Source organism: Mangifera indica, chromosome 8, assembly GCF_011075055.1.
Source record: "Mangifera indica cultivar Alphonso chromosome 8, CATAS_Mindica_2.1, whole genome shotgun sequence".
NCBI lineage: Eukaryota > Viridiplantae > Streptophyta > Magnoliopsida > Sapindales > Anacardiaceae > Mangifera > Mangifera indica.
Genome location: NC_058144.1, coordinates 2,773,095 through 2,787,415, shown reverse-complemented (window position 1 = coordinate 2,787,415; position 14,321 = coordinate 2,773,095). Strand labels below are relative to the sequence as shown.

The window sequence follows — 14,321 nt, the reverse complement described above, 5'->3', positions numbered from 1 at the left end:
ATGCAAAGTAAGAAGTCGTACTGCTAACTAGTGATTCTGACCAAATTTTGTATTTCCTGTCTAAGACTGTCAAGCTAAACTAATTTGTTTACCGTGTACGAGCTGATTTTAGCCCATAGAAAATGTGTTGACAAAGGACTGATTATTACCCACAAATTTGTCTTGCCAATAGTAATTGTTTACTTGCAGAAAAGACTAGATTTTTCCCCCTAATGGCTTCTAATCATAAGGGTAATAATGCATGAGCTGTTAAGTGAGGAATGAAGTTATTTGATTTGAGCCCATTTAGACTCAGTGGCTCCAAATTTCAGCAGTGGTGGACACTTCGCAGCAACTCTGGGGCGACCACGCTTCCACAAATTGTTCCGCTTGCACCAGATGGTCAAGTAGTTCAACAGTTCATTCTCTTGAAAAAAAGGCTCACTTGAACTCCTTTCAATTGGTAACTCCTTTAGCTAGCTGGGATGCACTTCTATTATGGACTAACATTTTATCCGTGTAAATTAATATTAACTTTCATGTAATGTTGGTGAATCAGGAAACTTCATCAATGAAGACTGGTTCCATAATGCCACTATAGTGGATGTCGGCATGTACGAGACAAAGCAGAACCTGCTTGCTCGGTACAAAAAATATGGTAAGACTCGAATTATTATGAATTAGAAAGTCTTCCTTCATGAGCTTTCTTTGACTATTAAACAGGTTTGGAGAGCCCATTTCCGGCTTGTTGCCGATATGGCAGGCCCCATAATAATAACAATGTAAAAGCAACGTGCGGCCAGCCTGGTTTACAACATTTACGGGAATGTATAGAGTTCCCATGTTTGGGATGGAGCTGTGTTCACTGCACTGAAGCTTCCGTCGTTAACAGGTCAACATCCAGCAAAGCATCAGAAATTTTGGAGGACGGGAGCAGTCATACAGGCTAGAAATATTACAGTGGAAGAAAATAAATTTGACTAATTATTATCTAGTGTATATTAGTAATCATAATCTCCCTTCCTTGTGTGTTTATTTCTGATTAAAAGGTCTTGTTAGAAGAAGGAACTGATGGAAGTAGGTCCCCTAAAATATAAAAGAATGATCATTAAGAAAGGAGTGATCCATCTAAGATAAAACCCCACCACACCACTTTGTCAATGGTGAGATTGGAAAGGAAAATGCCTGTACAGTTCTTGACAGGTGTTTCTGCCTACACCTCACAACCCCCTCAATAATGAGCATGAGTAAATAAAGAGCTGTGCTGCGCTAGACAAAATCATTTGAATCGAAAAGACAGATTCCTATAGTTTTCTCCCAAGTTCTCCTTATTTCATTATATTTTTCTGTTTAGACATGGCCATTAGTGGCCTTCAAAATCCTTCACCAAAAAAATATAATAATAAAGCAAGCTGGTGGTTGAAGAGATGAACATTTCTTTTAGTAATTATTATTTGTAAAGGACAAAAAGAGAAATTTTTTTATTGAAAAAGTAAAAGAAAGAAAATACTAAAAATCTCCTGTCACTATGCAAGATTTGAACATATATATATAATTTCAGAAGCTAATAATTCAACCCGCAAAAAAGCAGTCTCATTTACAATGAATTTGGTGTCGTTAGTCCAAAAAAAAAAGTAGCAAAAAACAAACGACAAACATTTTGGTATTGATATATTTTGCAGTCTTTACATAACTCTGACTGATCTTCTTTGTATGTTTAAAAATTATGTTGAGAGCATCACTCCTAAAAGGCCAAAAGACTTATTCCCACCCAAAGCATAGCTCTTAAACTCATATTCTCAACTTTTAAAATTCTGAATTCTCGTAAGTAAAAATGTTATTTTAAATATAATATTAAAAAATATATAATTTATTATATTTTTTTTATAAATTTTAAAAATTAATAGATTCACCCTTATATAAAGTTTTATAATTTTAAAAAATTACATTTCCCCTCTTCCCCAAATCTTGGGTTTTTTCTTTACTCCTTAACTACTGATGACCTCTTCTTTTAACTCTAAACCGTAAATAAAACTCTAACCACTTCTCCCTAAAACACGACATCGTTTAGACAATATTTTTGTTGTCCAAATGAAGAGTTTTGCCAACAATATAGATCAGTTTCTTATACTAAAGAATTGATAGAACCTAGGTGTATGAAATATTGGAGCAATTAAAACAATAAGTTATATTATATGCATCCAATTTTTAGTATTTAATTGAGTATTTAAATAATATATTATCATGTGATTAAATATTATTTTATCATTAATTTAAAATTGTTCAATCATATAATAACACATCATCTAAGTACTTAATTAGATACTTAAAACTGGGCACACATTAAAAATAACTCAATTTTATGACTAAACATATAATTTATATACCTAATTATATGAACAGAAATATATACATATTATTTTATTATATATGTATAGATTAACAAAAATAAATAAATAACTCAACACACTTATCTAGTAGTCCCATCACCAACCAAAGTTAAAGTGTTGTGTAGATTAGACAAGGGAAGTGGAACTTTATTTAAAGTTACTTTTTCTTTATAATTGATTTACAATTACTTGTATTTTGAAACCAATCAGCCATCTTACATCGAATGTACATTGATTAAATGAACTTGCAGGAATCTTGGCCTTATTTTGTGCCTTTGTACAGGGGAATGCAGGGAACACTGATGATTAAAGACACTATTATTTTGGTACATTCTCTTTAAAAAAATGAATCCCAACGTCAAACACTTGACTTACAATGAGGGTAAGAAAGACAAGTCATTCTCCGAATTGATTTACCAAAATATGATTGTTCTTTTTCAGCTCTCCAATTCGCTGGCCCTTGGTGGTAAGTTCTAGTGCCACACTCCAAGTGCTTTAATTTGTTATTTCTCTTGTTCGGATTTCATTATTCAAAGGAAAACACTAGTCGACAACAGTCACATGATAGAACCACTCTACGCGTCTTGTCTATGTTATTTTCTAAATCGTCCATAATAAACGCCTCAACATGACTGGACAACTCAGAGTAAAACCAATCACACATTGGTAGAGTCAACAACATCGAACTCTTGTGATCCTAGAATGAGATGAGTTATGCTTGATGAGAGGGTGTGGAGATAGTTTCTGGACTCAGTGGAAGTAAAGATGTCATTGATAAAACATGGAAATGATGAGGGAAAGATGGACTAAGGTTGTGATTGGATAGGAGCATCAGATGATGGAGGAGTGCGGTGCAGCAGAGGAGTCCGAGCTCATAGCCTTCTAGTTCGAGTTCAGCCACGAAGATATTGGAAATAGAGGTTTAGGGTTTTAACACCTAGTGTTTTCTCTTTATTTAATAATCAGAAAAACATAATAAATTTACCATGGAACAAAACAATTTTCATTAACGAAAATAGACAGTGAATGAGAAATTATTATTTCATCCAAGTAGACGGGTGGGTGGGAATGAGTCATTGCCCCTTGAAAAAAACCAGTAAAAGCAGAAGACCAATGCATAACATGCAACTGTAAGAAACTTCTACTAAAAAGAGAGATGGCTTTACATATAATATTCATCAAACTCTCTTTTTTTTTTGGACAAAATGCTTTTAATCATAACAAGTTTTTAAGTAATAATTTTAAAAATACTGAGTGGTATGAAACAGCTTGGAAGATAGCCAAAAATGGTTTGTCCAAGCTCAAGGGAGGACAATGCAAATATGGAAGTTTTACAGTACTTCTAGTTTTGAGTCTGCTTTCATAACGCAAGTTTGAAGATTGAAAATAGGGTCAACTAGTTCTATTATTATTGCAGCAAGGCCCACGTTAAACATTCAAACTCAACATGGGTGCTTTCGTTTCTGGAAGCTCACTATTCCAGTTCTACAAATTACAGACAGGAGCGATGCCCATATCTCATAAATATATAGACGAATTGGAAGCCAGCCCACTTTACTGTTGAAGGATTAATAGCAGAGCTTAGGAGACCCCTTGCAATTTAATGCAAAGTCAACTCTATGCCGCATTACCCTTGACCATCTGAAATTAAAGGGAAACTATCCAAAATGGCCAAAATACCCTCCCACTTAGTAAAAATACCCAAAGTCACTATTTTCAAGCAAAAATACGCAAATTCACTATTTCTAAACAAAAATGCCCATGACTTTTTCTAAAATACCAAAATTACATTTTCCTTCATTTATATAAACCTCATTACTCACTAGAAGGGGTTAAATGAAATTTTATTAAAATTAGGGGGATATTGTGATATTAAACATTATAAGAGCATTATAAATTTCTCAATGAAATTTTAGAAATAGATAATTGAGGGGTCAAATGAAATGTTATTAAAATTTGGGGGGCATTTTGATATATCGACTCGTATTTTTCAGATTTCTAAAGAATTTTTCAATTATTGTCATTCTAGGGTTTTTCAACTTTTAGAATTCGAATTTCAGTTTCGTTTTTTCGAATTTCACCGTTTTACGAGATAACGACTCGTATTTTTCAAATTTCTGAAGAATTTTTCGATTGTTGCTATTCTAGGGTTTTTCAACTTTTAGAATTCGAATTTCAGTTCCGTTTTTTCGAATTTCACCATTTTACGATAGATCAACTTGTATTTTTAAGATTTCTAAAGAATTTTTTAATTGTTGCCATTCGAGGGTTTTTCAACTTTTAGAATTCGAATTTCAGTTTCGTTTTTTCGAATTTCACCGTTTTACGATAGATCGATTCGTATTTTTCAGATTTTCGAAGAATTTTTTAATTGTTGTCATTCTAGGGTATTTCAACTTTTAGAATTCAAATTTCAGTTTCGTTTTTTTGAATTACACCGTTTTACGATATATCAACTCATATTTTTTAGATTTCTGAAGAATTTTTTTATTATTGTCATTCTAGGGTATTTCAACTTTTAGAATTCGAATTTCACCGTTTTACGATACATCACTCAAATCACATATAAAATGAAATCAAATACATATCTATATATAATGACAGATAAAATACATCGTACACATACGTACATACAATAAATATATACATACAAACATATGAAGAACGATAAACAAACAACGAGATAACTAAATATACATCCATGAGCTACTTGATACAGTGAAAATACAACTGCGACACTAAACGTCAACGCATAGAGGTAGACGATTCTCGGGGAAAATCGTCTTGTTTTCTTTTGCGAGAATTATCCTGCACAAATTTTAAAAATTTGTTAGACATTCAAAAAAAACAAATATATAAACAAATGTATTCGTGGAAAAAACATAAAAAGAAAAAGAAATACGAAATAATCAAAAAGAAAATGGAGAACGACTATTTCCCACCTAACTTTTGATGCATTTTCAAAATGCCACCCACGGCAGATGAAAATCCACTTTTCCCACCCATGAGTAAACTGTCGTCTAATTTTTCAGTTAGGAATAGGGGCAAAATTGTTATTTGCTATTTAAAACCTTAAACCTTTAAAATTTTACTGTTTCCCCCCTCCAGGTTTTAAAAACTAATAACTAACCCATCCTCAAAGTTTAAAAAGTTTAGATTTCACCCCTGGCGTTTGCTTCCTTCTCTGGCCACCACCGACGGTGGACACATTTGACTGATCTCTCATCTCCGACTACAAAGGACGACCCTTCATCGCCCAGATCTGGACGACGAAGCGTCGTCCAGATCTAGAAGAACAGACGAAGGACGATGCTTCGTCGTCGCATCGTCCAGACGTGATGAGCGACGAAGAGAGAAGAAGAGAGACCTTCATCGAGCGATCTCCCAGATCTGGATGACGAGCGACGAAGAGAGGTCGTTTCGTCGCATCATGCGACGAAGAGATCTCCGTCTATTCGTCGCACCGTGCGACGAAGAGATCTTTGTCACTTCATCGCACCGTGCGACAAGGAGATGAAGATCTCTTCGTCGCACCAGGAGAAGGAGGAGGCCGGTGACGATGTCGGAGAAGACTTTGGGAGATGAAGTTGAAGAATGGGGGTGAAATGCTAGTTTTGAAAGTTATGGGGGACGGCTGTATTTTGAAAAATATGGAAACCCTAGGTTTGGGGGTGAAAATGTTAGTTTTTAAAGTTTAAAAACTTTAGGTAAGGTGAAAATGTTAGTTTCTAAAACCTAAAAGGGGTGAATGGTAAAACCCTCACATCAATTTTGGGAGATTAAATTAAGGGGTATTTTTGTCATTTCATCTAACAATATTTTACCCTTATGCAAATATATATCATCCATTTTAACAGCTCATGAGTGGGAAAAGTGGATTTTCATCTGTCATGGGTGACATTTTGAAAATGCATTAAAAGTTAGGTGGGAAATAGTCCTTCTCCCAAAAGAAAATGACAAAATTTAACAAATAAAATTGTTCGAATTCTAGACGTTGAAAAACCCTAGAATGACAACAATCGAAAAATTATTCAGAAATCTAAAAAATACGAGTCGATATATAGTAAAACGGTAAAATTCAAAAAAACGAAACTGAAATTCGAATTCTAAAAGTTGAAAAACCCTAGAATGACAACAATAAAAAAATTCTTCAGAAATCTGAAAAATATGAGTCGATATATTGTAAAACGGTGAAATTCAAAAAAACGAAACTGAAATTCGAATTCTAAAATTTGAAAAACCCTAGAATAACAACAATAAAAAAATTCCTCAAAAAATTAAAAAATACGAGTCGATATATCGTAAAACGGTGAAATTTGAAAAAACGAAACTGAAATTCGAATTCTAAAAGTTGAAAAACCCTAGAATGACAACAATCGAAAAATTCTTCGAAAATCTAAAAAATACGAGTCGATCTATCGTAAAACGGTGAAATTTGAAAAAACGGAATTGAAATTCGAATTCTAAAAGTTGAAAAACCCTAGAATGACAATAATCCAAAAATTTTTCAGAAATCTGAAAAATACGAGTCGATATATTGTAAAACGATAAAATTCAAAAAAACGAAACTGAAATTCGAATTCTAAAAATTGAAAAACCTTAGAATGGCAACAATCTAAAAATTCTTCAGAAATCTGAAAAATACGAGTCGATCTATTGTAAAACGGTGAAATTCGAAAAAACAGAACTGAAATTCAAAAACACGAATCAATATATCCTATAAACGAAAAAATCGAAATATTGAGTTGAAATTACGTCATTACATCGTAAATTGTGCCAAAAAGCTCCAAAATTCGAAAAATTGAATCTCAAATTTGAAAATTATATATGGAAAAATACTAAAACAGAAAAAACGGATATAAAATTCAAAAACTACATGATCAGAAACCCTAGATAACAAAATTCTCAATTTACCCCCTCATGAAAATTCTTTTTTAAAACAGGTCAACTGTTATATGGGAAATTTCATAAAAACCCGCTGTGTTCTAAGGAATCTCCCCTGACTCCCTAATATTTTAACAAAGCTATTTTACCCCCCTAACCCACGGTCAATGTCTGCTGACCGTGGGAGAAATTGTTTAACTGTGGGAAATACTGTTCCCACGGTCAGACTGCCGATCCTTCGACAGCCATTTTAGGCTAAAATTTGGTTGTTTTGGCCTCCGATGTTTTCATAAATCAAATCTACACATTGTATAACACAAAACCCCACAATCAATTCAACGAAAACAACCAAGAATCAAAACATTTTAAGCATTGTTCAAACCGAAACCCTAAAATTTTAAACCGCAAAATCTCAATCAAATCTCAATAATATGAGCAATAACTTGATTCAAATAAGATTACGGGAGATATACTAACCTTCTTTGCCATTTGCGGTTGCCGAAAAGTAAGAAAATCGACAGAAATCTGGTCGACCGTGGGATGACCGTGGGAAAGTGGGAAATTTTGAATTTTCTTTGAATTTGCACAGTGAAATGACCGTGGGAAGTAAGGAAATTTGTTGTGTTTATATATGAGGGCAGTTTCGTCATTTCACAAAACCTGGGCATTTTTGCTTAAACCTGAATATTTTGGGTAATTTCGCTTAGACCCCCTAAATTTTGGCTATTTTTTATAATTTCTTGAAGTTAAACAATGGTCCCGATTCTATCTGAAATCAAAAGGAACCCACCATTTAGTAGGCCCAACTACACCAATGAACACGTGCATGCATGGCTGATGGCATGGCCACGTTGAAATAAGCAAAGTTTTCAAAATTGGATCGGAATAAAAATCGTTTAAGTATTAGTTTCAATTGAATTGGTTGAACTAATTGGATCAGCTACTTTGATTGAAATTTCAATTTTATATAAAAACTTGAAAAAATTATCTCTAATTATATATGTTTTACACAATAAATTTTATATTATACATACTTTTCATAATTAACAAAATATATATATTATTGAAAATAATTATAATAAGTAATAACTGTAACTTTGCATTAAAATAAGATATATGTATTAAACAAATCCAATTCAATAAATATATACATTATTGAACCCTTTATTTTATTACAATTTCATGTTGTTAGATTGTTTAATGTTATTATTTCATATTATTTCTATTGTTTAAAGTTGTTATAATATTGTTTAATATTGTAATGATGGTTATAAAATACTAAAATATAGACGAGGAAAAATTCCAGACGAAGAGCAAATTGGTGTTAATGTCAAGGGTTGGTGTTGGTGTTAACGCCAACCCTTGGTGGAAACGCCAACCCTCTGGATCCCAGTGAATTTATTTATTTTTTTCTGTTTTCTTTCATTGTACTTAATCCCTTTATTTTTTATACTTGCGTATTTCAATCTGGTGCTCATGTGTGTATTATTTTCTTTGTCTTAGTAGAAAGTTACATAAAAAATTATAAAATTACCACTGTCATTTTCTTATATTTTTTATTGCATTAATTTAAATTTTGATCAAATTTCAATCAAATCAAACTAATTTAAATTCAAACTAAATTAAAATTTAATTTTAAAATGGGCATTCCGACTTTTAAATAAAAAAAATTTTAAATTTAAAAAAAAAAATTGAAAAGGGTTGGCGTAAATGGAAAAGGGCGCCAAGGGTCCAACCCTTTTCCATATAAAAAGGGTTGGCGTTCCCAACCCTTTTTATTAAACGCCAACCCTTGGCACCAATTTTTATATAAAAATGGTTGGCATTCCCAACCCTTTTTATTTACAATAAGGATTGACGTTTTTTTAATAACTTTTTTTTAGTGACAACAACCTTTATTTTTAATAATTAATAATTTTTTTTTCTAATTAAAAGCCAGTCCTTCATTTCTTTCGATGAAAGAAAATAGAGAAATAATTTTATAATTTTTTATGTAACTCTCTGTCAAAATAAGGAAAATAATACACACACGAGCACAAGATTAAAATACGTAAACATAAAAAATAAAAAAAATTGAGTACAATAAAAGGAAAAAGAAAAAAATAAATAAATTCAATGGAGCCCAAACGTTGACGTTAACACCAACCTGCTCTTTATCTAAAATTTTTCTTGGCTTGTATTTTGATATTTTATAATCATCACTACAATATTAAACAATATTATAATAACTTTAAACAAAAGAAACAACATGAAATAATAGCATTAAACAATCTAATAACATGAAATCACAATAAAATTAAATTTTCATCTCTCCCTCCCTTGTGTTCAAATTGAATTTTTTATAATGGTTTTCTTACTGATTTTATTGTTCAATCGCGTGTCTTCTTCCATTAATAATTTATTTTTTTCATGTTGTTGGGATTCTTTCCTCACTTGAAAGCTGAGGAAAAAGAGAAAAAAATTACAGAGAAAAAGAGAGAATCTCTGTATGGGTTATTTCAAGAGGGGTATTTTAAGAAAATAGAGTATTGTTGTGTTATATTTATTTAAATTTTGAAATAACTGACATATATATACACAGATTAAAATAAAGTTAAAAATTTCAATTTCCTTAAAAAAAAAAAAAAAGGAAAAACTATTTATTCTAAAACCTAAACAGTGAACCGTTTAAACCGGATTGGATCATTTCTTGGAGGTTCACTTGCGGTCCTATCCAATTTTAAGAGTAAAACGATTCTGTTTGTTATAGGATATGTGAACAGTTTATCTAGGCCGACCGGCCGGTCCAGTTCAGCTTTTTAAATCCTTGGAAATAAGAGTGTAAATAGAACAAGGTTGACTTAGTATCCTGTGCTTCTCCACTGACAGTGATAACTTTGCTTCTTTAACCCCTTTTGCATCCTACTTCTTGACCCACAAAATGTTGCTTCCTGCACCATATATCCCTCCCCTTTCCCTCCGTAATTTAAGAAGCTTATATATTCCACTCCTTCCTCCCGTCCTTCCCTGCCTAAATTTACATTCTACCAAGAGCTTGGGCTCTTCTTCTTCTAGTCTCATTCTTTCTCTTTGCATTGAATCTTGAATTCATACGCACGTCCAGCGCACATTCATGTTCTGTTTATTCATCAGGATCTCTTCCGATATTATCCTGATTCTTCTCTCTCTTGGTGAATATAAAATAGTTATTTAACATAGGCCTGGTATTTTTATGAAGTTCTATTAAATTTTCAGCTACCAAACTATGTAATTGTAGGGCTATTTTCTTTACCAGCTAGTGCTTTCAACGGCACTTTAATTCCTATCTGCAAAACCCTGATCTCATTCTGACGGTCATCAACCTTTCCTAGAGTTGTCCGGTCCTTAGAGAGTGTAACCATTGAATCTCACGTACTTTGTAAAGCAATGGAAGAGACCTTTGTACCTTTTCGCGGGATCAAAAATGATCTTCAAGGAAGACTTAAGTGTTACAAGCAAGATTGGACTAGTGGCTTTAAGGCAGGCCTAGGGTAATACTTCTCTTTTTTTCTTCAAACAAGTTGTTCTTGTAAGCTAGCTTCTGTATGCTGATCAACTGCAGAATTTTACAGGATTCTGGCTCCCACTACATATATTTTCTTTGCTTCTGCGATTCCGGTCATATCATTCGGTGAACAACTGGAGAGAGATACTGGTATGGACGTGGACAGAAATTTAAAAAAAAAAAAACTTTTTTAACTATTCTAGAGACTGTCCTTTCTCTATTTTTCTATTTTCGCTTTTTCGGGGTCACTTTAAGCCTTTTAATCAAACAAGAAATTAAGAGAGAAAAAGTTGTACTAAATTTTATTACTGTACGTATAATCTCCACTTTGAACATGCAGAGGGATTGCTCACAGCGGTTCAAACTTTAGCATCTACAGCACTTTGTGGGATTGTACACTCCATCATCGGCGGCCAACCTTTGCTGATACTTGGAGTGGCAGAGCCAACAGCCATCATGTACACGTTTATGTTCAACTTTGCGAAAGAGAGGGCAGATTTGGGTCGAAATTTGTTTCTAGCGTGGACCGGATGGTCAGCTACTTCTCATATTTCCTTTACATACATAATCCTGTTATATTTCTACCCCCGTCTTCTACGTCAGTAGTTCAAATTCTCCTTCAGGACATAAAAAAACTTGTTTTATCATTTAATTTGTCAGGGTATGTGTTTGGACTACATTGCTGCTGTTCTTACTGGCTATCTTAGGAGCTTGCTCCATTATCAATAGATTCACCCGTCTAGCGGGAGAGTTGTTTGGTCTGCTCATTGCAATTCTCTTCATGCAGCAAGCTGTTAAAGTAAGTTCTCATTTTTTTTGTCATGCTTTTACATATTCATCATATTTACATTATTATATTGTATTACGAATTACTTTTGTCATGCTTCCTCCAGGATACTAATATGTTTACCAACTTTGCTTGTTTTAATCCAATTATTCAGGGTATTGTGGAAGAATTTCGAATTCCAGAACGACAGAATCCAAAATTAATAGAGTTTATACCTTCTTGGAGGTTTGCAAATGGGATGTTTGCCTTGGTTCTGTCATTTGGCCTTCTGCACACTGCATTAAGAAGCAGAAAAGCAAGGTCATGGCGCTATGGATCTGGCAAGTATTCTTTATTTAAAAGGCCTTCTCTGTGTATCTTATAACTAATGGGAATCATAGTTAACAGTCAATCTTCTTCCTTATAACAGGTTGCATTAGAAGCTTGATAGCAGACTATGGTGTGCCGCTTATGGTTCTGGTGTGGACAGCCGTTTCCTACATTCCATCTAAAAGTATTCCGAAAGGAATCCCCCGACGTCTCAATACCCCAAATCCATGGTCCCCTGGTGCATATGAAAATTGGACTGTCATTAAGGCATGTTTGATCCATCTCTTTCTCTATACTGTTTTCATAAAATTGGCATTTCATTAATTAATGGCTTGTTGATTATTCAATATGACAGGACATGCTAAACGTTCCCATTTTCTACATAATTGGAGCTTTCATTCCAGCAACCATGATTGCCGTGCTCTATTACTTTGACCACAGTGTAGCATCCCAGCTTGCTCAGCAGAAAGAGTTCAATTTGAGAAAGCCATCATCTTACCATTATGACTTGCTGCTTCTGGGACTTTTGGTGTGCAACTTCCTATTGCTCTCTCTCTCTGTGCAATTTCCGTTTTGATGGAGTTATTATTTTTTTCGAACTCACTGTGCTATGTTGCATTTTCTTTATTGCAGACCTTTATCTGTGGACTTATCGGAATCCCTCCTTCTAATGGAGTCATCCCACAATCTCCCATGCACACAAAGAGTTTGGCAACTCTTAAACATCAGGTATTCTCTCCTGAATTCACCCAGTGAAACGTCCGCAATTCTTCACTGCTTATTTGATGATCTTTAACCAGCTAGCAGAGATGCAGCTTCTTTGTTTGGCGAACTTTCCATGGTTAATTGTGTAAATAAGTTCACTTATGATCATTTATGTTTATCGATGTGTGCAGCTGCTACGTAACAGGCTTGTTTCAACAGCACGCAAAAGTATGAGTAAAAATGCTAGCCTGGGACAGTTGTATGGGAATATGCAAGAGGCATATCAACAAATGCAGACCCCTTTAATCTACCAGCAGCCTGAAGCTCAGGTATGATTGCTACTTGTGTTGGTTTTCACTCTCATCATATATAATTTTCCGGCTTAACTTTCTTGTAAAATTGAAAATCCTTTTAGAAGGTGAGTATCTTGGCTTTATTGCCTAAAAAAAGTGCAAAATTTTCTCCAGGGACTTAAGGAATTAAAAGAATCAACCATCCAAGCAGCATCATGTAATGGAAATATTGATGCCCCAGTTGATGAGACGTTGTTCGATATTGAAAAGGAGATTGATGATCTTCTGCCAGTTGAAGTCAAAGAACAGCGTTTAAGTAACTTGCTTCAAGCCATATTAGTGGGAGCATGTGTTTCAGCAATGCCTGTCCTCAAAATGATACCAACCGCAGTCCTCTGGGGCTACTTCGCCTTCATGGCCATTGAAAGTTTACCTGGTAACCAATTTTGGGAAAGGATCTTATTGCTCTTCACTGCACCAAACCGAAGATTCAAGTAAGCAATGTCAAAGACTTGCCTTCCAATTATTTCATTTTAGCCCTTTCTCTTTAACATCTAAGACACCTTCTTCCTCTTGCAGAGTCCTTGAGGAGCACCATGCTACATTTCTGGAAACCGTGCCTTTCAAGACAATTGCAGTATTCACCGTCTTTCAAACGATCTATTTGCTTACCTGCTTTGGGCTTACTTGGATTCCAATTGCTGGGGTTATGTTCCCAATGATGATCATGCTTTTGGTTCCTGTGAGACAATATATTCTGCCCAAGTTTTTCAAAGGGGCTCACCTTCAAGACTTAGATGCAGCAGCGTATGAAGAGTCGCCAGCTCTACCCTTCAATCTCGCAACAGTATAATTTATTCTCAACGCCATTAAAATCCATTCCAACTTTGCAAATAACAAACTAAAGTGTTATATTGGTTTAATGTACAGGAGAGAGAGCTGGGAGCAGGCGCTGCTTCTGCTGGGGATGCAGAGATTTTAAACGAGGTTATCACCAGAAGCCGTGGTGAATTTAAGCATACAAGCAGTCCGAAAATTACAAGTTCCTCTACAACACCGGCACATGACCTTCAAAACCTTCAAAGCCCGCGAGTTTCACGCAGTCCTCGGGTGCATGAACTGAGAGGAGAAAGAAGTCCTCGTGTCACTGGAAGAGGACTTCAAAGTCCAAGGACTGGAGAAACAAGATTGTCCACTTTGGGGAAGAGTCCTCCAAATTAAGCATCAAATTAGTGGGAAATTTGTACTAATTTCGTCTGTCTAAAGGGGTTTGTTGTATCTCCAATTTCACTGCAGCGTGTTGTGTGGTTGTAGCTATTGTAAAATCTCTATTATGCTGAGCAGATATGTAACATTAATAGAATTTGTGACTTTTTCTTGTACCAATATATGGTGTATACTGTAAACTTTTCGTTGCCTTAATTTGTAAAGGAGACTAGATGTTAAAGGTC

At 34.3% G+C, this 14,321-nt stretch overlaps 1 protein-coding gene across 1 annotated transcript; it reads left to right on the top strand.

The window, feature by feature from the left end:
• The first annotated feature begins 10,143 nt into the window (after positions 1–10,143).
• LOC123222941 (probable boron transporter 2) lies at positions 10,144–14,321 on the top strand. The gene is made up of 12 exons (XM_044645969.1): positions 10,144–10,762; positions 10,844–10,926; positions 11,117–11,309; positions 11,437–11,575; positions 11,718–11,883; positions 11,973–12,139; positions 12,228–12,401; positions 12,506–12,601; positions 12,769–12,906; positions 13,045–13,364; positions 13,450–13,717; positions 13,801–14,321. Exons 1-12 carry the CDS (start codon positions 10,659–10,661, stop codon positions 14,089–14,091), a joined length of 2,139 nt encoding a protein of 712 aa, XP_044501904.1. The 5' UTR covers positions 10,144–10,658; the 3' UTR covers positions 14,092–14,321.